The sequence below is a fragment of the Thamnophis sirtalis genome, unplaced genomic scaffold (assembly GCF_051295495.1).
Source record: "Thamnophis sirtalis isolate CommonGarterSnake01/CBP01778 unplaced genomic scaffold, rThaSir2_p1.2 scaffold_1, whole genome shotgun sequence".
Lineage (NCBI taxonomy): Eukaryota > Metazoa > Chordata > Lepidosauria > Squamata > Natricidae > Thamnophis > Thamnophis sirtalis.
The window spans coordinates 163,758,214-163,785,206 of NW_028261381.1; the positions used below are offsets into that span (position 1 = coordinate 163,758,214).

Sequence of the window (26,993 nt, forward strand, 5' to 3'; positions counted from 1 at the left end):
AAAAAAGTTTCCACAATTTTGGCCACTAACTGTAAAGAAGGTGTAAAATATCCAGGATCCATTACAGGTAGTCCTTGATTTACAATAATTTGTTCAATCTCCGTTCAAAGTTACAATGGCACTGAGAAAAGTGACTTATGACCATTTCCCCCACTTATGACCACTGCAGCATTTCCGTGGTCCCGTGATCAAAATTTGGTGACACCCAGAAATGACATCTCCCACATGTGCAGTTCCTGTTGTGTTCCCTTTGTTTTCTATAGACAATGAAATAGGAGGGCTTTGTCACTTCTGGGGTCTGTGTGTTGAAGGTGTTTTTACTTCCCAGTCTACATTTTGGAGGCTTCCTGGTGGCCTCATTAGGACTGGTTGACATTTTGAGATCAGCCAGTGTAAATGCAATAATAGTCATTGCAGTCATAACTATACTAGTGACTTGAACTTTCAACTTTAAGAGACTGAGCCTCCAAAGAGTCCAGATCAGTGTTGATTAGGGAATTCTGGGAATTGAAGTCCACATATCTTAATGTTGCAAAGATTGAGCTGTATTAGTTTAGACTGTTCAAAAAGCATGCGGGACCTTTTCTGGCTGAGCCTAATGGGTGATGGGGAAGGCTTTCTTCTTTCCAGGCAATTAAATATCTTGTGCTCTTGGATCCAAAAGGGGGTTGGGGCACCTTACTATTCTCAAAATAATGTCTCACTTTGGAAGGCTAAAGATTAAGCCAAAATGGACTTCTGTCCTCTCTTCAGTGGTGGGTTGTAGGCGGTATGCCCCGGTACGGGCGTACCGGAGTCAGCCCGGAGTACCGGATAGCGTTCTGGTACGGTGCTCTGGAGGGCCCACCCACCCGAGCTCCTTACTGGAGTTTAAAGGCTCTGTGCTTCTGTGCACACGGCTTGGTGCGTGTAGTGCCTGTGCGACGCTCTGCGGAGCAGCTGGAGCGTTGCGGAGGTGCCTGAAGCATGCGCGCGCTGCGTGCGTCTATGAAGACGCTGCCGGCCCCGTTCCAACCGTACTGGTTAGAACGGGATTTGCAACCCACCACTGCTCTCTTCCATTACTTTTTCTATCACCCTATTCCCTGATGCTTTTTTGTATAATCCCTACAACCATGAATGCAAAATGGCTGCTACTGTTTCATGTTGGGGTCTTTCCCAAACTTGCTAGCATGCTGGCTGGAGGATTCTGGGAGATGAAGTCTACACATGTTAAGATAGGCAAATTTGGTATGAATAGTTGGACGATAGGGATAGATCAGGGGTGTCAGACTCGTGTCATGGTGGGGTCACCTGATGTATCGGGACTTTCCCCCCCTTCACTAAACTGGGCGTGGGCCAGAGGTGGTATTCAGCAGGTTCTGACCAGTTCTGGAGAACCAGTAGCGGAAATTTTGAGTAGTTCGAAGAACCGGTAAATACCACCTCTGACTGGCCCCGCCCCCATCTATTCTCTGCCTCCCGAGTCCCAGCTGATCGGGAGGGAACGGGGATTTTGCTGTATCCTTCCTCTGCCACGCCCACCAAGCAATGCCACGTCCATTCAGCAGATGACACATCCGGCCCACTGGCTAGGAGATATATGTATGTATGTATGTATGTATGTATGTATGTATGTATGTATGTATGTAATGTATTTATATGTATATATGCATGCATGTATGTATATATATACATACATACTTATATACACATACAGTATATATACATACATATACATACACATACAAACATACACACATCCCGAAAATAAGGCAGGGTCTTATTTTCTTTTGACCCCCGAAATAAGCACTTGTCCTTATTTTCAGGGAGGTCTTGTTATTTTTGAGGTGCAGGAGGCGGTGAGTGTGGTCACCTCCTGGCTGCTGCTGTGTCGCAATGTTTTCGAGGACAGCTTATTTTCAGGGAAATGGGGTGGGGGGGAGAGAGATGATTAATAGATAATACTGTAGATAAAATAGAGATAGACACACAGATGAGAGAGAGAGAGATTAGATAGACAGCTAGATGATAGAGATAGACAGGAGACAGACAGATAGATAAGATAGATCCTTCCTTCAATCTGCTTTACCCAGTTCATGGAAAACCAGACAACCCCACTCATTCTGCATCTCCCTCCCTAGATTCATAGTTCCTGGCTGCCAAGATTGCCAATTTTTGCCTTGTTGATCAAAGCAGGCAGGGAGAGTTGAGCCTTTGGCTTCTCTACACCTAGTGGGCAACAAACTGGACCTCCATCCTGGGATGGGGGTAGGTGGGCAGCCATCTTCGGTAGGCCCCAAAGTGGGAATTTTGCTCACAGATTCAAGAAGGCAGAAAGGTAAAATACATAGTGAAGAGAAAGCAAATGTGGTTTAATTCCTTTCATCTTTCCTAACGGTGTTTATTCTGTTGAATTCCAAGCTGCTTTTCCTTCATTTCCTTTTTTTTTTTAACAAAAAATAAATATACCCTTTCTCCCCCCCGCCCACCCCAATTCTTAAATACATCATATAGTAGTGCATAGTTGAGAGGTGTGGTGGCCTAGTGGTGAAGACGCTTGCCTCCCATTCGGAAGGTTGAGAGTTCAATACTAGGTAGTGACAGATGTTTCTCTCTCAGGGCACGAAGAGAAAATTATCTGCTGCAGACTCCCTCCACATAGGCATCAGGAAGAGCATCTGGCCAGTCAATGCTCAGCTCCATTCAGTTCTCTCCGAATCTACCCTGAATTAAGGGATTACAGGGTCGTAAAAAGAAAAAGAAATTAGTGCATGGTTGATCAAGTAGTCCAGCGTGTTCCTCCTTCATGAGACGAGCATTGGCAGGAAATGGGTGGAGAGATGTTGCCAGCGGGTCCTTGTCCCTCGTCGTGGCAACCCTTTGCTGTTGAGGGAGAGGAACATGGGTCGCCCTTCGTGGTGCCAATGGAAAGAGGCGTAGGTATTGTAGCCGTTCTCTTCAATACGTTCCTTGAACTTGCAGTTGGGGCTGTATGCTTTCTACGACGGCACGAGAGACAGAGAGAGAAGGAGAAATGTCTTTGAATGGGTTTGTGAAGGAAAAGCAGAACTGAAAATCTGGCTTACTAGATTTCTCTTGCCTTTGGGCTCAAGGCAGCTTCTCTGGGGATTGCCTCCATTTAATCTCTCCCACAGTTACTTTGTGAAGTAAGGCTAACTGAAAGAAAGTGATTTCCTTAGCCCTAGCCTTTCCTTACCTTGTCTCTCTATGTCTGTCTGTCCATCCATCCATTCATATCCATCCTATCCATCCTATCATCTATCTATCTATCTATCTATCTATCTATCTATCTATCTATCTATCTATCTATCTATCTATCTATCTATCATCTATCATCTTCTATCTTTATAGCACTTAGACCTATATACCACTTCACAATGCTTTACAGCCCTCTCTAATCTGTTCACAGAGCCAGCATTTTGCCCCTAACAATCAGGGTCCTCATTTTATTGACCTCAGAAGGAGGGAAGGCTGAGTCAACCTTGAATCAGTGAGATTTGAACTGCTGGCAGCCGCAGACAGCAGAAGTAGCCTGTAGTGCTATGCTCTAACCACTACACCATCACTATCTATCATCCATCTCTCTCTCTCTCTCCATCTCTCTCTCTCTCTCTCTCTCTCTCTCTCTCTCTCTCTCTCTCTCTCTCTCTCTCTATCTATCTATCTATCTATCTATCTATCTATCCTGTTTTCCCCAAAATAAGACCTCCCTGGATAATAAGCCCAATTGGGCTTTTGAGCGCATGCGCTGAAATAAGCCCTCCCCTGAAAATAAGCCTCCCCATAAAATATTGCTACACAGCAGCAGCCATGAGATGACCACGCTTGCCACCTCCTGCACTTCAAAAATAATACGTCCCCAAAAATAAGGCCAAGTGCTTATTTCGGGGGGTCAAGAGAAGATAAGACTCTGTCTTATTTGCAGGGAAACATTCTATCTATCTATCTATCTATCTATCTATCTATCTATCTATCTATCTATCTATCTATCTATCTATCTATCATCTATCTATCTATCTTCTATCTATCTATCATCTGTCTACATCAATCATCTATCCATCCATCCCTCTATTCTTTAGCAATTGATCAACCAATCAATCTCATATATCTAAATCTCTAGCATGCTGGCTGGGGAATTGAAGCTTTAGAAGATTTAGAAACATTGCACCCAAGTTCAGCCAGTTGCTTTTTTTTGGGGGGGGGGTGTGCTTAAGAAGACACATGATCCAAGTCTTCCCATTCCTAATTCAGAACTTTCACTATTGGACGTGCCTGGTCTTGGGCTGAGAGGTTCATTATTTGTGACTTTTCCAGTTGGCTTCAAACAAGCAAAGTCAATGGGGCAAGCTGGATTCACTTAACAATGGTATGATTCACTTAACAAATGCAGTGATTCAGTTAGCAACCGTGGCAAAACGGTTGGTAAAATCAGGCATGGCTCACTTAAAAAAAAACCTTGCTTAGCAATGGGAATTCTGGCTCCAATTGTGGTCCTAAGTCAAGGACTACCTATAATTCCCTTCTCCCCCAAAAGGCATGCAATTCCATTTACCGTTCCATAGACTTTCCCTTTGCGGTTCATTGCCAAGTAAAAGCCATTGTGGATGGATCGGATGGCCACGGTTCCCACCTGTACAGAACGGATCTCCACAATGCCTGGAGAGAAACAGCAAAAGAGGGCATGGCCTATTAACACAAAACAACCAGCAGGAGCTGCTCCTAATACACAAATCTCTCTGTGTGTGCATCTTTGCTTTCCTAGTGGGTTGAAGGGACTGAAGTTACACCACCCACCTTCCCAAGCTTTTGTTCCATTTTAATTTTAATTTAGCAATTTTACACCTGGAGAATATACTGTATTTTTCGGAGTATGAGATGCATCTCCCCCTCCCCCCCGCCTCAAAAGAGTGTGGAAATGTTGGTGCGTCTTATACACCAAATACAACCATTTTTGGCCTCCTGAAGCCCCGCCTATGCATCCCATTTTTGCGAAAAATGGGCCATTTTTTACAAAAACGGAGGTGTTTTTGCCTTTCCCCAGTCCGCAGAAGTACTCTGCAGGCTTCAGCAGGGCTGGAGGAAGGCAAAAATGCCTCCGTTTTTGTGAAAAACGGCCCATTTTCTGCCCATTTTTTGCAAAAATGGGGGTCTTTTTGCCTTTCCCCCTGCCCTGCTGAAGCCTGCAGTGCTCTTAGGGGCCGGGGAGGACAAAAGCTTTTTTTTCTTACTTACCTCTTTGAAATCTTGGTGCATCTTATACACTGGTGCATCTTATAGTCCGAAAAATACGGTTAAGTATCTAGGGGTCAACTGATAAAAGATCAACTTCTAAAAACAAGAAGGTGGAATTTTAGAATTATACTGTTTTGCTCAGGAAATACTCCTTTCTGCTTTAAATTATTCACTGCATCCTTGCCTCATCCCCATTGTAGTGTATATATGTGTGTAGATTGTAGATTGCCTGAAAATCCCATTGTGCTTAGATTCATTATGTGAACTCATTCGATGGTAGTTTATTCAATCATGGTCAAGCAAGCATGGTTCACAGTGCATAAACCAGATGCTGAGGCTCGTTTAGCCAGAGAGTTTCTAATTTTTTCCTTTAAGCAGTAGATCCCAAAGGTGTTTTTTTCAAGAAGCAGCTGGACTTCCTTGTTTTTCTTTGAAGACATTTTGCTTCTCATCCAAAAAAACCTTCTTCAGAGCTTCTTGGATGAGAAGTGAAACATCTTCAAAGAAAAACAAGTAACTCCAGTTGCCTCTTGAAAAAACACCTTTGGGACAACCATGATCTGGATGACTGAGAATCTCCACAGACATTAGGGAGTGGGCTTCCCAATTGTCACCAGCACCGACGACACAGATAAAACCAGGGGCTTTCAGATCATGCGAATTTGTGCCAAGGGCCACATGATGACATCATGTCTTTAACCAGTGGTTCCCAATATGAACTGATCGTGGTGTGGAATGGAATTTCAGGGAGTGTGACAAAGAGTGTCTCATTAAGAAGAGATCTAGAACATAGAACTAAAGAGAAATTTCTGACAAAACAATCAACCAGTGGAACCTGGGTAGAACTTGCCTCCAGAAATCGTGGGTGCTCCAACACTGGAGGTTTTAAGAAGAGAATGGACAACCATCTATCTGAAATGGTATAGGGTCTCCTGCTTGAGAAGGATATTGAACTAGAAGCCCTCCAAAATTTCTTTCCAACTCTGTTATTCTATTCTGTTTCTCTATGTCCATTAATGATAAATCACAATTACTTTTGTTGGGCATGCAAACATTAATCCAACATTTAGAGGTCTCCTTTTCTGTGGGTCGATTCAAGAGCTCAACAGAGTTTTCCATAATTCTTCACTAGGCTCCATAACTAAATCAAAGGGGCATGAAAATATAAAGTGGGGAGAACAACACAACAAAAAAGGCATGTTCAAGGCACAAAGTTTGCATTTTGTTAAGTTTTTAAGCTCAAGAATCTTTAAGAACAAAGATTGCAGATATTTGAATGATGTTTTTTTCCTGCATGGTTCTGTTGCCCTTGGGGGTCTCCAAAGATTTCAGGATAAAGAAACAAGCCAGCTGTGAGTGATTCCCAAGTCTCAAATGAACAAGTTCTTATCCTAATTGTGAGTGATGTGGGTTGCAGAACCTTGAATGCTGAAGGTTGGTTTTCACCCAATGAAAAATAGTACAATTGCAAATCTAATTGTTGCCAAAACAAGAGAAAGATGGAAAGCTGGATTAAAAGATGGTGGCCAAACAGCTCATTACCTAGGGCAGGTAGAAAAGATGTAAGAGGCTTTGAAACAGGGATGTCCAACCTTGGCAACTTTAAGATCTGTGAACTTCAACTCCTAGAATTCCCCAGCCAGCATGGGTTGAAGTTGAAGTTCAGAGGTCTTTAAAATTGCCAAAGTTGGACACTCCTGCTTTAAAGACTGATGCTGTCAGATAAGGCCTAATCTTGGAATTTTTTCAGGGATCTTCCTAACTTTCCTTAATAAAGAATATTTATCAGATGTTCTTGTGAACTTGCCTACTGGCTCCAGCCTTGCTTCTTGGGTAAAACCTGACAGATATTGAAATGCTGGATCTCTCTACCAACAGAAGAGCATGGGAACCTTCAGCACAGGTGGGATAAACCAAGTCACCACCCTGAGCCAAAATATCTGTTTGGGCATAGAGTGGTATGTTAAGCTTCACACGAGCAGCTTTGTGCATACAATACCCTTAACTAGCCCAAGTAAAAACATAGTTGCATTCTCACAATCTATTCCATGCATTCTACAAGCCCAGAAATGAATGAATTTAACAGACCTGGTTAAAGCAGAATAAACTAAAGTTAGGATCAAACTAAATTATGTTTTCTTAGCCTAGATTTACAGCTTTGTATATTGTGAAAACTCAGCCATAGACTGACAAGACCAAAACCTCCATACTTTTAAAAGAAATATTACATTTATCAAGATATAAAATACAAAAGAAGATGAAAATGGGGAGGAAAAGGGGAAAGGGAAAAATGCAGAGAAAAGAAAGAAAAGCATTAATCTCCGACTCTTTTAGCATGGTGGAATAAGATAATTGGCAGTCTCAACTTTTTACCTTTACATGCTAATATATACTAGTCATTTCTAGAACCACAAGCCTATCTAAATCAGCAAAACCCCAAGTCAAATTTCATTTTTTCCCATCTCAAGCACAAAATCCAGAAGCTGCTCCCAAGTAGAAACAAAGTTGGGAAAAGTTCCATGCTTCTGTGCCAGTTTTGCCTGATCTTTCATGCCTGGCAGCCATAGATTTAGTTTAAACATGATTTCCTTCTGCTTCCGTACAACCAGCAATTTTGGTATTTGTGTCCCCTTCAAAACTCCTGAATAACTGGAATGGCTTCAAAAGTCAGAGGCTTTGTCGAAGTAGCTTTCAAATATTCAGGGCCTTCCAGGGAGGCCTGAAATGCTCCTGGAAGGGCCTGGATTAAATACAATACAATAGCAGAGTTGGAAGGGACCTTGGAGGTCTTCTAGTCCAACCCCCTGCCCAGGCAGGAAACCCTACACCACTTCAGTCAAATGGCTATCCAACATCTTCTTAAAAACTTCCAGTGTTAGAGCGTTCACAACTTCTGGAGGCAAGTCGTTCCACTGATTAATTGTTCTAACTGTCAGGAAATTTCTCCTCAGTTCTAAGTTGCTTCTCTCCTTGATTAGTTTCCACCCATTGCTTCTTGTTCTACCCTCAGGTGCCTTGGAGAATAGTTTGACTGTCAGCAAGTAGACATTTTGCCCAATGACTCACGTAACGCTTGAGCATGACTACAGGTCAGGTAGTCCTCAACTTATGAACACAATTGAGCCCAAATTTTCTGTTGCTAAGTGAGACATTTGTTGTTTTGCCTCATTTTACGGCCTTTCTTGCCACAGTTGTTAAGTGACTCGTGGCAGTTGTTGTTAGTAACATGGCGGTTGTTAAGTGAATCTGGATTTCCCCATTGATTTTGCTCATCAGGCGGTCTCAAAAGGTTATCACATGACTCCAGGACACTGCAACTGTCATAAATATGAGTCAGTTGCCAAGGATCTAAATTTTGGGGAAGTTGCAATGTGAAAAACAGCCATAAGTCACTTTTTCAGTGCCGTCGTAACTTTGAACAGTCACTAAATGAACTGTTGTAAGTCGAGGACTACCTGTAGACCCACAAGTATACAACCTGGGCTGCCTGCCACTTCCCTCCTTGTCTTCCTCCTATTCACTCTTCAAGCTCAAGCTTTTAATTTGACTTTTATTAGGTCCATCCCTTTAAAAAAAACAATATTCAATTCTCATCTTTGGTCTTTCTCCTCTAAAATCTCAGGAGGAGTGTTTCCTAAAATCTTCTTAATTTAAATTTAATTTAAAATTGTTTTCCTAAAACCTCGGGAGGACTCTTCCTTAAAATGCGTTGCTTTGCAGAGTGAGATGGGAGGCATAGAAATTTAATAAATTCCTAAACGTAGCTCAATTGAATTAACTCTGTATCCTCATTTCCAAATCAATGATGACGGCTGATCCTTAAATTGAATTGAAAGAAATAAATTTCTGGCAGGTTTTCACTAATAAGGAAATACTGTAAGAGAAAATATATTTTGCTAAGAAGTGATTCATAAGTTATTGGGTTTTTTTGTCTGAGGGGATAACTGACTTCTTTTTTTGGAGCCTTCCTCCAGAGAAGTGAGTAAAGCAAGAACAACAAATAAATTTCAATTAAAATTAGATTCTCTTTCTATGTAATACTACTATTACTGGAAAAAAAACCTTAAGAAACCAGTGAAGGACTATCTAATCTATACTACAAGATCTCTGCCGCTGATTTTAAGCAGATTTTTAGGTTTCACAGCAAAGAAAACTTCAGAAGAAGGAGCTTAATCTGGGGAAACAACTTGGAAAAGAAGTTTCACTTAAAAGACATCGAAAAATTAATTCAATCCATTTGGATCGGAACAGGGATCACGATTTCTCGCCTGCCTCGGGAATTAATATCTATAAGAACTGCATTACACTTAAAACGTGAGAATCAGAGTTGAAATGAAGGCGCACACATCGATTTTAAAATTTCATTGCCATCTCACACGTATCTATTTTTACATTAAAAGATTTCTTTAGCTACCTAGCTTTAAACAACTCAGGGAAGTTTATAGCAATACAATTATAAAAACCATTAAAAAAAAAACCCAGCACTTTGATCCATCTCCTAGGGTGCCTCAACAACTCTGTGCAGGCTCTACCGTTTCCTCCAAAACCTCAGTAAAAAGTCAGGTTTTTATGGCCTCCCCAGAAAGTTAAGAAGATTGGGACCTGCTGAAGTTTATTCCATAAGGTAAGGCCAACCACAGAAAAGACATGCTCCTTAGGTTCCACTAGATGGCGATGTTTCGGGGAAGGAATTTAAGAGTGTGCCCATCTCACTGGTCTAGCGGGATGGGATGGTACCTTCAGGGAGAGGTGCTCCAGCGAATAACCTGGCCCTGTGTCACGTAGGGCTTTAAAGGTGATGACCAGCACCTTGAATTGCACCTAGAAAGCAACTAGGAGACAGGACAACTTGCACAACGTGGGTGAACATAGAAGTGTGCGCATCACTGCGTTCTGGATCAGATGTAACTTCTAGTTGGTCTTCAAGGGCAGTCCCAGTAAAGCACGTGGCAATAATCCAGATGGGGGGAAAAACCAAGGTATGAGTGACTGCAAAAAAGGCAGTCTTCGATAATTTCTTGGTCCTCTACTTGCATAAATATAATAGCGTATTCAAGAGGCAACAGAATACATAATTGCGACGTGCTCAGAGATGTTGGAGGGATGCGGTGGCTTAATGGCTTAGACGCTGAGCTTGTCGATCAGAAAGGTCGGCAGTTTGAATCCCTGGTGCCGCGTAACGGAGTGAGCTCCCGTGACTTGTCCCAGCTTCTGCCAACCTAGCAGTTTGAAAGCATGTAAAAATGCAAGTAGAAAAATAGGGACCACCTTTAGTGGGAAGGTAACAGCGTTCCATGCGCCTTCGGCATTTAGTGATGCCGGCCACATGACCACGGAGACGTCTTCAGACAGCGCTGGCTTTTCGGCTTTGAAACAGAGATTAGCACCGCCCTCTAGAATCAGGAACGACTAGCACATATGTGCAAGGGGAACCTTTTACCTTTACCTTAATAAAGATGTTGGGGGGGGGCTTTTTGGAATGCAATGGGTCCTTATGAATCCATCAAGACAAGGAAATGATACTCCTCCATACCATACTCCTACGAGGCTATTTGCCAGATAGGTGCAATTATGCCAACTTGTAACCCTTTTGCCCAATAGTTTACACCTGAAACAGGAGGATATTGGGTTCTGGTGCAATTGTGGTCGTATGGAGAGGGGGGGGGGAAGGAGATCTTGCTTGACTGATGATGTTACACTCCAGTCTGCAAGAACCCAAAATCCAAAGCACTGTTGAAAGAATACCTGGTTATATTCTTACTGCAAGAGGTTTACAAGCCACAGAGAGCTAATTTCATGCTGGAATGTATGCCACCTTCCTTGTGTATCTACAACCGGTAGGACAGCTGACTGAAAAGCATCACTAGGAGACAAAGCACGCTCTTCTGCCCAAAGACGGAAGCACGATCCAAGGTTGTCACTGCCCACAGGAGGCCAAGAATAATGCAGACTGGCTGGGGTGCCATTTGTGCATAGAGAGGATGGACCCTGAACTGTGCAGCTAAAGGAAAATATGAGTTTAGAAGTGGGATTAGGAGCGAGACTGAACCAGGAATTTATTCAGTCTAGAAATAGACCCTGTTATGAAAGGGACATGGTGGCTCAGTGGCTAAGACACTGAGCTTGTCCATCAGAAAGGTTGGCAGTTCAGCGGTTCGAATCCCTAGACCCACGTAACGGAGTGAGCTCCTGTTACTTATCCCAGCTTCTGCCAACCTAGCAGTTTGAAAGTGTGTAAAAAATGCAACTAGAAAAATAGGCACCACCTTTGGTGGGAAGGTAACAGCGTTCCATGTGCCTTTGTCATTTAGATATGCCGGCCACATGGCCATGGAGACGTCTTCGGACAGCGCTGATTCTTCAGCTTAGAAACGGAGATGAGCACCGCCCCCTAGAGTCGGGAACGACTAGCACATATGTGCCAGGGGAACCTTTACCTTTATGAATACAGATAGTTCTCAATTTACAACAGTCACTTAGCAACCATTCAATGTTCCGAAAGACCTCAGCAGGGCTAGTTACAAATTGGATTCGAAGTTCTGATGGCCATCCCTCCATAGTCACATGATCCCATTTTGGGCATTCAGCAACTGGGCAAAATTTACATATGTTGCAGTGTCCTGAGGTCATGTGACGGCAGTGTACATACATATATATTTTTGCCAGAAACTGGCATTTACCGTATATACTCGAGTATAGGCCGACCCGAATATAAGCCGAGGCACTTAATTTTACCACAAAAAAACTGGAAAAGTTATTGACTCGAGTATAAGCCTAGGGTGGGAAATGCAGCAGCTACCGGTAAATTTCAAAAATAAAAATAGATACCAATAATGTTTTTGAATATTTATTTCAAAGAAAAACAGTAAACTAGCGGTGTATTCAATGAAATACTTCACTCACCTCATGATGCTGATGTCCCGCTGTGATGATGATGTCCCGTGCAGCCGCGGGAGCGATGTCCCGCCTCCTATGACACACGGCACAGTGATTCCTATCATTGGATCACTGTACCAGAGGAGGTGGGACATCGCTATGTGGCTGCTTGCCATAACAAGGAGGAGGTGGGACATCGTTGCAGAGCGGCAGGAGGGGGAGGAAGGGGAATCGTAAGACAGCCCTGCATTACATTAGAACGTGAGGAGGGGGGGATGGTGCAGTGCGCGCTGCGTGGCAAACTGACACAGAGGGAGGGGAAACTCACAGGGGCACTGGGCCATTCACGAGTGTCACCCAGCGGCATGGCCCCGCCCCTTTTTCTCCTCCATTTCGGGCAAATTTTTCACTGACTCAAGTATAAGCCGAGGCGGCTTTTTTCAGCCCAAAAAGTGGGCTGAAAAACTAGGCTTATACTCGAGTATATATAGTACTTCTGGTTTCTAGCAAAAACACCCATTGCAGAAAGATGGATTCACTTAATGACTGCAGCATTCACTTAATGACCGCTGCGTTCCCTTTATGATCACGGCATTCACTGCACCACCACCACCATCGCAAAAAAGGTTGTGAAATTGGACACTGTCACATGATATGACCCACTTAGTAACAAAAACATAATTTCAGGCTCAATTATGGTTGTAAGCTGAGGACTGCCTATAGAATTGCAAGACGTAGAGATCTGTGGTGGATAATCTAGTCCAACCCTCTGCAGGGTACAAGAAAACCAGTTAGAATAACAGAGCCATAAGTTTCTAGTTTAATTTTACGATGTGGAAAACTGTGACAAGAGGACAATTGAGGTCATGCAGACAGATTTTTTCACTGATGAGTAATCCCTCACAATTAGTCTCTAAAAATCTGACAGACTTTCCAGGTTTCATTTCTTTCACAACTTCCTGAACTACTGAAATTGTACCAAGCTTGTTGGCAAACATTGCTTTGATGGCATCTGCCAATGACGTCATCTTAAGAAGTTTAGTCCAAATACCTGTCTAATGCTCAAGGAGGACTAGAAGACTTTCTATCTGAGTAAGAAAACATAGGGGTTCTCGATGAGTACCCAGTCACTTCCTAGCATCTAATATCTTTGGCTGGGGTGGTGAGTGATGGAAGCTGTAGTCCAACAGAACTGTTGGAAGTCTGTAGAGATTCTCAGGTACTTGAGAGACCGCCTACTGCCAATCACCTCCACTCGACCAATTAGATCCCACAGATTAGGCCTCCTCCGAGTTCCATCAGCCAGTCAATGTCGACTGGCAACCACGCGGAGGAGAGCCTTCTCTGTGGCAGCTCCGACCCTATGGAACGAACTCCCCGTGGAGATTCGTACCCTCACCACCCTCCAGACCTTCCGCATAGCCCTTAAAACCTGGCTGTCCCGACAGGCCTGGGGCTAAAGACCTTAACCCTGCCCGAATAGTATGAATGTTGTGCTTTTAATGATGTATTGTCTTATATGTAACTTGGTTTGTCCTCCCCTCCCCCTGAACTGTAAGCCGCCCTGAGTCCCCCCAGGGAAAAGGGCGGCATACAAATAAAGTATCTTATCTTATCTCAGTCATCCAGGTCATAGTTGCCCCAAAGGTGCTTTTTTCAGGAGGCAACTGGACTTTCTTGTTTTTTTGTTTGAAGATGTTTCGCTTCTCATTCAAGAAGCTTCTTCAGTTCTGGCAGGATAGTGGGGAATGGAAGGATTTATATTCCTTGCAGGCAGCTGGTCATCTGCATCCTTTCAGAGGGTCGTTGAAGCACTTGGGTATCTGGTTCCATTCCAGAGGGGAAAAAAGGCAGAGTACAGGAACCATTTGCACCACTCAGGTGACTCTGAGGACACAAATAAACTTCCAAGGACTTCAACGACTCTCTAAAAGGATGCAAATGACCAGCTGTCTGCAAGGGATATAAATCCTTCCATTCCCCACCATCCAATCAGAGCTGAAGAAGCTTCTTGGATGAGAAGGGAAATGTCTTCGAAGAAAAAACAAGAAAGTCCAGTTTCCGCCTGAAAAAAGCACCTGTGGGACAACACGCCCGTTAGGTACCAGTTTGGGGAAAGCTGACTGCGACTTACTGTTCAGGCCCTCTTTCCGACGTGTCCCTTCGACTTTCCCATCACCGCCAATGCGAAGGAAGAACTGGTTGGAGGAGTAGAGACGCCGCCAGCGCACATCCCCTTCCAGGTGGTGGTAGCTCCGTGCATGCCGGTGCACATCGGGGCAGGGACACGTGGTATCTACCTGCGTAACGGAGTCTCTGGGCTCCCTGGCTGATGTGACCCACAGGAGGGTCATTAAGGAGAATCCAAAAGTCCAGCTGGTTAGTGGGCTCCACCAACCCATGGCTCTCTAGGCCGTGCGCCAGGAGAATCGGTTGCGCTTCCAGAGGGGCAAAGACAACCATGTGGCTTCACGGTTGTCAGCTGGCGAGGAGCTTAGAATAAACCCTGAGGGCCGTCACCACAAGGAGCCTCTTCCAGGTGGGGCCATGGGAGAAAAGTCCTCAACAGAATAGGCAGGAAATCGGTTGGGATGGTTTGTCGAAGTTCATCTGGTCGAAGTTCTCAGCAGGTGCAAACAAGAAAAGCATCAAATATTCAGGGAGTTGTGCAGTCGCCTCCGATACTCAAGTTGTGATTTTAGCCCAGCTTTTCAGCCGAGATCAGTCTAAGAGGATCCTGACAGCTGAACCAGCTGTACCGCAGAGGGAGGCGTGAAGGTGCTACCTAATGCTAGCCGGTTTTAATACTGACATAAGGAGAAAAATGCATACCTGTGTTTGTTTCCTCCAGCTCTGCAGAAAGGGGGAGTGACTGAATCTGCATCCAACCAATAGCTAAATCCCAAAGGCGGAGCCAAGCATGAGTGTCTTCGGAGTCATAGCTTATAGGCAAGGATGAATGTGGATGGAACAGATGCAATTGCTGTAGGGCAGAGTATCTCAACCTTGCCGATGTTAACACGGATGGACTTCGACTCCCAGAATTCCCCGGCTAGCATGTGTTGAGAAACACTGCTGTAGAATTTCAGCTAAAATTCTAACTGCATCCAAGTTTGCCCTTCTGCTTTCTGACGGAGGGATTCTCTAAAAAATGGGCTAAGGAATTCTTGCAAGAGAATTGGTTTTAAAAACGTACCACGAGCAGAACAGGGGCGATCTGAATGTCAGAAGAGCCTCCTGGAACTGACCGTCATGGTTTCCTTTGGACCAACATTTTCTTTTCAAATAAGAGTTAGCTGACCGCCTATAAAAGGTTCAGTCACATGAGTGATGACTGTCGCCGCTTACGACCACAATGGGCAGTCTCCATTATGATCGTAAGTTGAGGAATACCTGTAATTACAAACTATGGCTTAATGTGTTGCGTCAGCATAGGCCAAGGGTAAGCAACCAGCGGCTCTGGAGCCGCATGTGGCTTTCATCCCTCTGTTGCGGCTCCCTGGCACCAGTCGACTCCACAGTTGATCGGGTTAGGGTTAGGGCTTTTGGTTAGGTCAGGTAGAGGAAAAAGGATGCCGTGCTAGGAGGAGACTCTATGGTGGGGTGAAGAACCAGACTTCTGGTTGGCAGAGGAAAAGGATGCTGCGCTAGGAAGAGACTCTATGGTGAGGGAACCGGACTTCCAGTTGGCAGAGAAAAAAGGATGCTGTGCTAGGAGGAGACTCTATGGTGAGGGAACCGGTCTTCTGATTGGGAGAGGAAAAAGGATGCCGCGCTAGGAGGAGACTCTATTGTGGGGGAACCGAACTTCCGGTTGGCTCCAGAATTGAACGGGAGGCTTTCGGTTAGGACCTTTGTGGCTCTTTGAGTGTTTAAGGTTGCCGACCCCTAGCATAGGCAATTGTGGATTATTCAGTAATACTAACCAAAGCCTGACTTAATGCAATGAGGGAATTAGGTTTCACAAGCAAATGAGCTCAATCCATTTATTTTCTAGTTGCTATCACTCAGCCTAACCTTCCTCACAGGATTGTTGTAGGGATATCTATACTGCTTTAAGTGTCTGGGAGCGAGGTGGGGTGGGGTGGGGAGAACATCAAGGCATCCATTAATAAATGGCTTAATTATAGTGTTACCTGCATTGGGGGGGGGGTAGTTTGACAAATTCTGCATTTAGAGCCGTTCTTTTATTCCAGGCTGTGACTACGACAAAATAAGAGAAACTAACAAGACTTCGGCAGTTTTGCTGGTTTCTCTCTACCTTTTTAAATTGGGAGCTGAGATAAGTCATTTATGACAACTTTACAGAGTGGCCCTGGATTGCACCACTCAGTTTCACACCTTAAAGCACTGTCATGACCCAAATCCCCAAATTTCATTCCTCTCCTGAGCTACTTTAAAAGGAGAGGGAAACAAATAATAATAATAAAAAAAAAGCAGAGGAACCCCGATCTTTATGGAATGTGACCAATCCAGTCTGCTGCATTGTTTTAAGGTCACCCTGACCCCATTTGCTCCTAGGAGAGCACCACCCGGGAAAAATATCTCCCGTGCTGTGCTTGCAATCATTTCTGGGAGGAGGAGAAAGAGGCTACAGGGCTTTGACGCAACCTGGATTGGTTTGGAAGCTGAAGTTAGCCTCCAGCATCAGCCTGGCAGAGGAATTTTTAAAGAATCCTTTAAAGGAATTTAAAGCCTAAATGGAATTTACACTGTCCCGAGAAACAACATCCAAATGTTAAAAACGACAATTTTTGTGCTTTTGGTACGGATGGATCATCCACGGATATATAGTATGTAAGTTAGTGTCTCTCAAACTTCGCAACTTTAAGATGTGTGGACTTCAGCTCCCAGAATTCCCTGGCCAGCATGGGATTCTGGGAGTTGGAGTCTGCACTTCTTAAACTTACAATTTACATCTTCAACAGACACAATACATCCAATCTTAGATCTTCTAAGGTGGGAATAAGAATTGGATATGAATGACCAGCTTCTGAAGATGGTAAAGAAAGGTGTTAGCCTGTTTTCAGTCCATCCATCAAACTGGTTCGGCAAATAAACTAAATCTGACCCACTTTCAGAGTTTCGAAAGGGGAAAATATACTTGTTTTTCTTTCCTTCTTTGATATTTCAGTGCTCGCAAAAAAACTATCGCAGAAGAGAAACTTGGCATGAATTTTAGGAGAAGCAGAAACTCTTTTTCACTTCCTCCTACTTTAATCCAAGCCAACGTCTCTTGGATTTACTGATATAAACATTTTGAGCACTTCGTTGACTCTGTAGTGCTTGTCATTCTCCTGGGCATGTGTGAACCACCCCCCCACCCATCCCTGCAATAGAAATACATACAACTTTTTACCCTCAGGGTTTAGAATCAAAGCAAAAATTCTTGACGTAGTTTTGGGAATCGACTCTTAGATTGCAGAATGATGGAGCTTAGCAGTTCAGAATTATCCACATTCCAGCAGGTCTACAACATTACTTTAAAATTACAAACAATTTGGCAACAATTCTGAGTGGTGATTTCATATTCTATTTTGGGTTTCCTTGTTGCATTTCACCTGTCTAGAACTGTGTCACCACAGCCTCACTCCTGTTTAACTCGTTGGCATCCCACAAGTGTTGCAAGAGCGAGGCTGTTTTTCACCAGAGATATTTTTCTGGAGTTTTTATTTCCCATCTAGTTCCGCCCTACCAACCAACCCCCCCCCCCCCAGCTTCAAAACAAAACGAATTCTAAGCTAAGGAGGCAGGTAAGTAATGTTTTCCAAGCTCTGCATCTTTTTTAAGGTGTGTGGACTTCAACTCCCAGAACACCTTGGGATATTGACTAGGGGATTCTGGGAATTTTCATGCTGGCTGGGGAATTCTGGGACTTGAAGTTCATACAGCTTGAAGTTGTAGAGGTTGAGAAACACCACTACAGACATTAAATACCAGGGGCATTTTCTTTGGTGTCCCCCAGCCTCGTTACCTGGTTTTTTTGAACAAACCTAAAGGTAGGCCTCAACCTACAACCACAATTGAGCCCAAAAGTTTCCAACGCTAATCAAGACAAAGGGACTTTTGCCCCATTTTCACAACCTTTCTTGCCACAATAATTACCGTTTTCCTGAAAATGACCTATCTCAAAAATAAGCCCTAGCATGTTTTATGCATGCACCTAAAATAATCCCTAACCCCCCCCCAAAAATAAGCCCTGATTAAAAGCCTGTGCAGCCGGCCGACCGCCCATTCTGTCTGACTGCTTTAGTGGTGGGATTCAGCCAGTTCGCACCTATTTGGGAGAACCGGTTGGCAACTTTCTAATCAGTTCGGAGAATCGGTTGTTGGAACAAATCTTTTGGTTTTTTCCCCCCTTTTCAGGGCTAATCCTGTAAGGAAGGCAGGAAGGAAACATTCTGGTGTTGTTTCTAGCCTAATCTTTATTGCCCTGATGACAGAAACTGCCTCTCCAGTTAACCCTTATTACCATTGTAACAACTAAGGCGAAGCGCCCATCACCTGAGTGACATTGACTTGGCCACGCCCACACGATCACATGACCACTGAGCCCCGCCTACCCAGCTGGTCATTAGGGCAGAGAACTGGTTGGTAAATTATTTGAATCCCACCACTCGATTGCTTGTAGTGCCATGGCCACGAGGCACCGTGGGTAGAGCTACCCCACACCAGCTTACCTCAGGGCCCCCACAGCCAGGCCACCAACTCCCTGACACCTCACGGTGGCAGCACCAGCAGCAATGTGCAGCAGGAACCCGCATGGCTGCTGGCTCACTTTTCCTTGCTTGCAGCCGCAACAGAGCAAGAGGCTGAGTGGTGTGGTGGTACTGCAGCCATGAGGTGAGCCAGGGGGCATGGATGGCCTGGCTGTGGAGTTGGAGTTGGAGTTTATTCAATTTGTAGGCCGCCCTATTCCCCGAAGGGACTCAGGGCGGCTGAACAAAAGCCAAGGGAGGGGAAATTACAAAAAGTAAGACAGAAACAATCAGACAATACAATAGCAGTAGACTTATATACCGCTTCATAGGCCTTTCAGGCCTCTCTAAGCGGTTTACAGAGAGTCAGCATATTGCCCCCAACAATCTGGGTCCTCATTTTACCCACCTCGGAAGGATGGAAGGCTGAGTCAACCCTGAGCCGGTGAGATTTGAACCGCTGACCTGCTGATCTAGCAGTAGCCTGCAGTGCTGCATTTAACCACTGCGCCACCTTGGCTCGAACAACTTAAAAGCACAACAGACACAGCATATTCGAGTGGGGGGGGGGACTCAACCCCAGGCTTGCTGGGACAGCCAGGTCTTCATGGCCGTCTGGAAGGCCTGAAGGGTGGAGAGGGTTCGAATCTCCACGGGGAACTCGTTCCAAGGGGCCGGAGCAGCCACAGAGAAGGCCCTCCTCCGAGTAGTCGCCAGCCGACATTGGCCAGCAGATGGAATACAGGGGCCCCCGAGGTAAGCTGGTGTGGGGCACAGGGGGCAGCTCCACCCCCACCCACCCCGACTCGCAGCGCCAGCACTGGCACAGGGGGCAGCCTCCTGCCCGCTGCGAGCAAGCAGAAGTGGGCCTGCCAAACATGGGGGGGGGAGAGAAGAAAATAAGACACCCCCTCCCAAAATAAGCCCCACTGCTTATTTTTGGGCGCAAAAGAAAATAAGACCAGGTATTATTTTCATAGAAACACGGATAGGTGAATCCCTGCAGTTAAGTTATTATCATGGTTGTTAACTAAATCTAGCTTTTGCTTGTCAGAAGGTCACAAAAGGTGACCAGGACACTGCAGCCGTCATAAATATGAACCAGTTGCCAAGCATCCAAATTTTGATGACATGACCATGGGGATGCTGTAATGGTTGTAAATGTGAAAAACAGCCATAAGCCACTTTTTTCTGAGTGCCATTGTAACTTTGAACCACCACTAAAAGAAGGGTTGTGAAACAAGGACTACCTGTATTTACTGAGTATACAAACGGGCTCAGTTAGTATAATATGCTAAGTCAGTGTTTCTCAACCTTGGCGACTTTAAGTCCTGTGGACTTCAACTCCCAGAATCCCCCAGCCAGCACAGCTGGCTGGGGAATTCTGGAAGTTGAAGTCCACAGGACTTAAAGTCGCCAAGGTTGAGAAACACTCTGCTAAATCCTCCCCCTTCCCCCCAAAAATCTCCCATCTCTAATCAAGATTGGTAGGTTGATGCAACACGAATGCAACTAACTACCAGGTCTTTTTAGCACCTTGTTTAAATCAGATTCACATTTTAGACCTTTGAAAAAGACTATTTTATTTTTAATGGAGGGGGAGGAGGAGGAGGAGGAAGAGAATAAAACTGGCATGTAAAGACAAAGGTTTTTATTTCTAGTTATGCTTTGGGATTATTACAGATTATGTGGAATCCAGACATATTCGTAACTACTGTCTAGGGCTTTGTTAGGAGATCTGGCCGGTCTGCATATGTGTGCCAGCATGCACACATGCCAAGCTAAGCTAAAAGGTCCAACACAGGATTCCTTGTATTAAAAAGATGTTTAACTGTCATGGTAGTCACCGCAGGCCTTTTATTAAACACGAAGCCTCTCTCAGTAGTCAGCTGCCCGGCCTGCCCAATGTCTCTGCATTTCAAATATACCCACCAGCGGTGGGTTTCACTTTTTGTTACCACCGGTTCACATGCATCCCGCGTGCGTGTTTTGCATGCGTCCCTTCTGCGCATGTGCCTGGCTGGTTCCACCACAAAACCGCGGTAGACAAAAGGCGCTCGCCGAAAGCGCGTACGTGACGTCATCACAGCGTGACGAAAACATCGCGCTGTGATCGATAAATGTAAAAATAAAGCGAAAACCTTACCCTAACCCCCCCAAACCTAACCCTAAACCTAACCCTAACCCTTAACCTAACCCTAAATCTAACCCTAAACCTAACCGTTAACCTAACGCTAAACCTAATGCTAACCCTTAACCTAACGCTAAACGTAACCCTAACGCTCTAAACCTAACCCTAACCCTTAACCTAACCCTAACCCTAACCCTAACCCTTACCTTTATGTGAATCGGCTTGCTTTAATTTTATTTTTATTTCAATTTTTAATTTTTTTCGTCGCGCTGTGATGACGTCAAATGCGCGCTTTCGTCGAGTGCGCTTTTGTGGACCGCGGTTTTGACGGGTCACGGCCTGGCCTTCTGCGCATGTGGTGTGCTCCCGCACGCACCTTCTGTACATGTGCCCTGCCTCAAAAAGGTCTCTAAAATAGGACAGCATAGAGCCGGGGGGGGGGGCGCGGGTGGATGGGCCCCCCGCGATTTCTACTACCAGTTTAGGAGAACCAGTTCAAACCGGCTGAATACTCCCTCTGATACCCACCAACCCCTGAGGAACGGATTCTCGGCTTCAACATTTGAGTCCAAAAGAAAGAGGTTCCGATGATTCATCAGTCAATTTCCAGAGTTTCCACAGTGTTTTTCCTCCTGTGGCTGTGTGCCACGAGGATTTGTGCGTGCCTGCTTTTAACATTTTCAATTCGTTTCCTGAATCATTCCTAACAGTTCCTGGGAGGGAGAGGAACCAACTTAAGAGACAAACAGGGCTTTGCATATTTTTCCCAGCTCATCCTCCGCTGGCTCAGCAAAAGTTGAATTTTACAAACAGGGAGGACTCCTTCTATCTGGCCTTCAATTAGTCCTTTCGAAACTATTTGGTGGCCCTAAAAATCAGCAACACAGATTTCTCTTTCCCTGGGATGCTTCTCACCGCTCCTTTGAGGGGGTGGACGGAATGTATCAAAAAGGGCAAGGTGTCAAACTCAATTTCGTTGAGGGCTGCATCAGGGTTGTGTTTGACTTTGGGGGGGCCAGGGTAGGCATGGCCAGGGTGGGAGTGGCCAGCGGGACGTCACTCATGTCGGGGGCATCTGTGGTGGCCCAGGTGCTCTGCCAGCAAAAACGGGCTCCCAGGCTCTGTTTTAGGCTGCAACGGCTTCCTGCAACCCTCTGCCAGTGAAAACGAAGCTTGGCAGGGCTACCCATAGCTGCCGCGAGCTCCATTTTTACAATTTATAGTGAACTGCGCTACACGATCACTAAAATTCAAAATGGCAGCGCCCAAGCGGCAGCGAGGCAACCAGTTCGGGGGCATGTCAGGCCTGGGTCGCTGCCGGTTCTGCGACCCAGGCCTGAGTTCCACTATCGGTTCAGCCCAACTGGGCTGAACTGGCAACAACCCACTTCTGCTTAAGATGTTGTAAATTATTCCTGTGGAAATCTCTCTCATACAGATCCAGTACAGCAATAGCACTTAGACTTACATACCACTTCATAGTGCTTTACAGCCCTCTCTAAGCGGTTTACAAGGTCAGCGTATTGCCCACAACAATCTGGGTCCACATTTTACCTCAGAAGGATGGAAGGCTGAGTCAATCTTGAGTCTGGTGGGATTTGAACTGCTGAACTGCAGCTAGCAGTCAGCTGAAGTAGCCTGCAGTGCTGCATTCTATGATCACTACTATCCAACAAGGTTACAGGGTGTTCTATGAGAAGCCTGTATTTTAAGTATGACTCCTGCTTAAAGTGGAATATTGGCCACAATCATTTCTACATGGTTCTTTTCTGCTTAAATAGTACAGGGAGTCCTCGAGTTATGACCACAACCGGGTCCAGAATCTCCATTGCTAACACGGCAATTGTTAAGTAAGTGGTGCCCTATTTTAAAACCTTTTTTTGGGCACAGTTGTTAAGTGAATCACACAACCATTGAGTGAATCTGGTTTTCTCCCATGGGCTTCGCTTGTTGGAAGTTGGCGGGGAAGGTTGCCTATGGCAATCCTATGACCCCGGCATGCTACAAACATCATAAATACATGCCAATTGTCCAACGCCCGAATGTTGATCCCACGACGGTGGAGATGCTACAATGGTCATAACTGCGAGGAGTGGTTGTTAGTCACTTCTTTCAGTGCTGTTGTAACTTTGTATGGCTGCTAAATGAATGGCTGTAAGTCAAAGACAACCTTTAATGCAGATGAATACATTTCAAATGATATTCCCCTGTTCTTCGTAGGTCAGTTTTTGGTGCATTTGGCATATGGATTACTTGGTCTATCACTCCCTACAGTAGGGGTGTCAAACTCAAGGCCCGGGAACCGGATCCAGCCCCTGGTATGCATAGATCTGGCCCATGGGGCTGCCCTGGAAACAGCGAAGGACCGGACCACGGTGACTCTGCCAGCAAAAACAAAGCTGTTTTCGCCGGGAGAGGGTTGCAAGAGCCCGTCACAGCTGGAAACGGCGCTTGGGAGCCCGTTTTTGCTGGCAGAGTGTTTGGGCCACCACAGGCACCCCCAACATGAGTCACATTGATCTGGCCACACACCCTGGCCACACACCCCGCAAGGTCAAACACAACCCTGATGCGTCTCTCAATAAAATCGAGTGTCAGGGTTCCAAACAGCATCCAAAACTAAATCTGGGTCCAAGGCAAAGGAGTCCTCAAAAGTCTAATTTATTAGGAGAGCCATGTTGGCACATGTGGGAAAACCCGAATCTGAAAGCTTCCAGGTTTTCCCATCCAGTTGAAAGTTGAAGATCCTGCCCTCACACCCACAAGTCCATCACATGGTCCAATTTTCCATTGCCACGCTGGCAGTTCCACTCACCCAGTTCCGGTCAGGTGCAGAGGCAAAGGATGACCTTGGCTTTCTAGAAAGAATGTTATTATGGCTACATATCACCCAACTCCATATAATCCCCGCTCCCATTTTCCCACAATAGAAAATGAATAGTAGAAAGTGTGGCAGGCCTGAAGTCCAAAAGAAAAGATGGCTAGCAGAGACCTGACATCGAGTTTGACACCCCTGCTCTACAGCCAAAGCCATTACATAGAATCCTATTTAATAAAAATATGTTATAAGTAATCCTCAAGCTACCATCACCCTTGGGACCAGAATTTTTAAGCAAAGTGGTTGTTAAGTGAGCCGTGCTTGACTTTACTCTTTTGCCGCAGCTGTCAAGCAAATCATGAGTTAAGTGAATCATAGTGTTGTTAAGCAAATCTGGCTGCCCACGTTGGCTTTGCTTGTTGGAGGTTGCAAATAGTGATCACATGACACACACCCCCACCAGGGATGCTGTAACCATCGTAAATACATGCCAGTTGCTAAGTACATGGATGTGACCATAAGGATGCTGTGATGGTTGCAAGTGTATCAGTTGTAGGTCCCTTTCTTTAACACCGTTGTAATTTCGGTGACCAAACAAATGGTTGTAAATTGAGGACTATCTAAATGCCCTTAATTGGCTGGGTATTTTGAGTGGCTAGCCAAGCTTTCAAAAGACCTTGGGATTGGGATTGTTATCATCATTAACTTTCTCCTACTTAGATCTTAGATTAACTTTATTTTAACTTTATAACTCTGAATGTTCACTAATCGGCATACGTTAAAATGAAATTACGTTGCATACAGCTCCCAAAGGGTCTCCACCTCCAGTATACACTACATAAACATGACAAAATAAATAAATACAAAATTATGCATATGCCTACATACTGTATATTGTGTTTCCCCGAAAATAAGATAGGGTCTTATTTTCTTTTGACCCCCTCAAAATAAGCGCTTGGGTTTATTTTTGGGGAGGTCTTATTATTTTTCAGGTGCAGGAAGCGGCGAGCGTGGTCACCTCATGGCTGCTGCTGTGTTGCAATATTTTTGGGAAGGGCTTGTTTTTGGGGGAGGGCTTATTTTAGCGCATGCGCTCAAAAGCCCAATTGGGCTGATTATCCAGGGAGGTCTTATTTTCAGGGAAACAGGGCATTACATGACATAGACAAACAACATAATCTAGTTTGGATGTATACATGTACATGCTACAAGCTGAGACTGAGAATGGATAACACCCCCCCCCCCTGCAGTGTAAGCCACTGTTAACATGGTTAGTAGCTACATCTGAGTTGCAGTTCAGGTACATACACTGTTTCTGCCAAAAAAAAATATTCAGATTGTAGCTATTACTTTAGACCACCTGTGTTGTCCCTCAGCCTAACCTACCTTGCAGGGCTGTTTTGTGGGAGAAATGCGATAAGGAAACACTTATTTATAGGTGCTTTGAACTCCTGAAGGAAACATGGGCTATAAATCTTCAAATAGTAAATAATAAGTTAACGGAGGGAGGGAGAGGCTGATTTAAACCCAGGCATAATAATGACAGTAACTCTTCAAAACAAGAGTCATTCGTGATGATACAAACATCCTGGTAAGCCAAGAAATTAATGCCAAATGTGGAGTAAACAACATAGGGAAGTCAAGGAACTAATGTGTGTTGTAGAATAAACAACAAACGAAAGAGAGGGAGGGAGGGAGGGTGGTAGGGAGGGAGAGAGAGGATTTACCATTCTAGTTTGCCTAAATCAGTGCCCACTTAAAATTCTACCTAATTTTGGGCACCACAAATCAGAGAAACCGGATACGTTTAGAGACTAACAGAGGGATCAACGTTAGAAAATCAAACGTATCAAGAAAAGACTGAAGGGAATAGTTTTTTTTCCACGTTCTTATTCATTCTTCTCAAGACTAAACTTATTTATTTATGCCAAAATTACATAGCCACCCCATCTTGCCAAAGGAAACTCTGGGTACCGCAAAACAATAGATAAAGCAGCGACTGTAAAACTAAGAATCTAAAAAGCCACAGTAATAAATATTATAAAAGCAAAAATATTAACCCTGGGCGAAGGGAGGATAAAAATGACCACCAGACCCAGCAATATGGCCATCAAGACAATTCTCTGGTTTCCTGAGAGCCTGAGGCCAGGTAACATAACTAGGTCAGGGGGGGGAGGGGGTTCAAAAGAGGGAGGGGGCCAACCTAATTTTAGAGGGAAGGCTATTACTTATTAAGATGGGTGCCACAGCACAGAAGGCACATCTCTTGGGACCTATCAAATCTAGGTCCCTAAATTATGGTACCCAAAACCATGCTCTCTTTATCAGATCTAAGGGCAGAGGTGAGCTGCTGCCGGTTTGGACTGGTTCAGGCAAATCGGTAGTTCCAACCACCAGCTGGACCCGCCCATCCGCCCCTGCTCTACCCAGTCCTATATATCTCACTCTCTGGATTGCTTGCTCCGCCCATGCAGCCCAGCTGATTTCCCCACCTCACCTGCTCTACTCACCGCAGCTGCCTGAGAAGGTGTGTGTCAGGGCTCCTTCACTTAATAACCAAGAAAGAAACCACTCAACTCCATTTTGCAGAATTAAGAGTACTTTTACTGATTATAAGTAATGAGAAGCTAAGCAAAGCTGGATCTGAGCAAAAGCGCACGAAAGCATTAGATATCAATACATGATTCATTCCCCTCCCCTTGGTACCCCCGTCCATAGTCCAATCGTATATCTCCACAGCTGTCAGGTGGGAGACATCTTCAAAAATCATCATCAGGCTGGTATGCCGGACAGTTGGCCTTGGCGGGAAACTCCCCTCCTTCCACACGCGCAAACGAATGGCGTGAACAACTCCCAATTAACAGTCCTCCTGTACAGATTATTTCCCTCACCCAAATACCATGCCCTCCCTCCCCGTTTTAATGGCAGCCGAAAAGCAAGCAGCAAAACAGAGGCTGACAGTGTGCTTGAAGCCACGCGCAAGCACGGAAGGTGCACACGCAGGCAAAGTGCAGAAGCTGCACACACAAGCGAAGCACGTGTATGTGTGCGCCCTCACATTTTTGGCTCTGCACTAGGTGAACTAGTTTTTAAAGTATGTGAAGCCCACCTCTGTCTAAAGGGGCAATCTGAAATAACAGAGGAGATATTAAATTTTCTCTGTCTAGTTAGTTAGTTAGTTAGTTAGTCAGTCAGTCAGTTACTTACTTACTTACTTACTTACTTACTTACTTAC

The 26,993-nt window shown here is 44.9% G+C and overlaps 1 protein-coding gene across 1 annotated transcript; it reads right to left on the minus strand.

Annotated features, from left to right (window-relative positions):
* Positions 1 to 2,512: 2,512 nt before the first annotated feature.
* On the minus strand, positions 2,513 to 14,847 carry FGF22 (fibroblast growth factor 22). Its single transcript, XM_087701737.1, has 3 exons — positions 14,246 to 14,847; positions 4,556 to 4,659; positions 2,513 to 2,981 (listed from the first exon to the last, which is right to left on the minus strand). Exons 1-3 carry the CDS (start codon positions 14,511 to 14,513, stop codon positions 2,787 to 2,789), a joined length of 567 nt encoding a protein of 188 aa, XP_087557863.1. The 5' UTR covers positions 14,514 to 14,847; the 3' UTR covers positions 2,513 to 2,786.
* Positions 14,848 to 26,993: the final 12,146 nt, after the last annotated feature.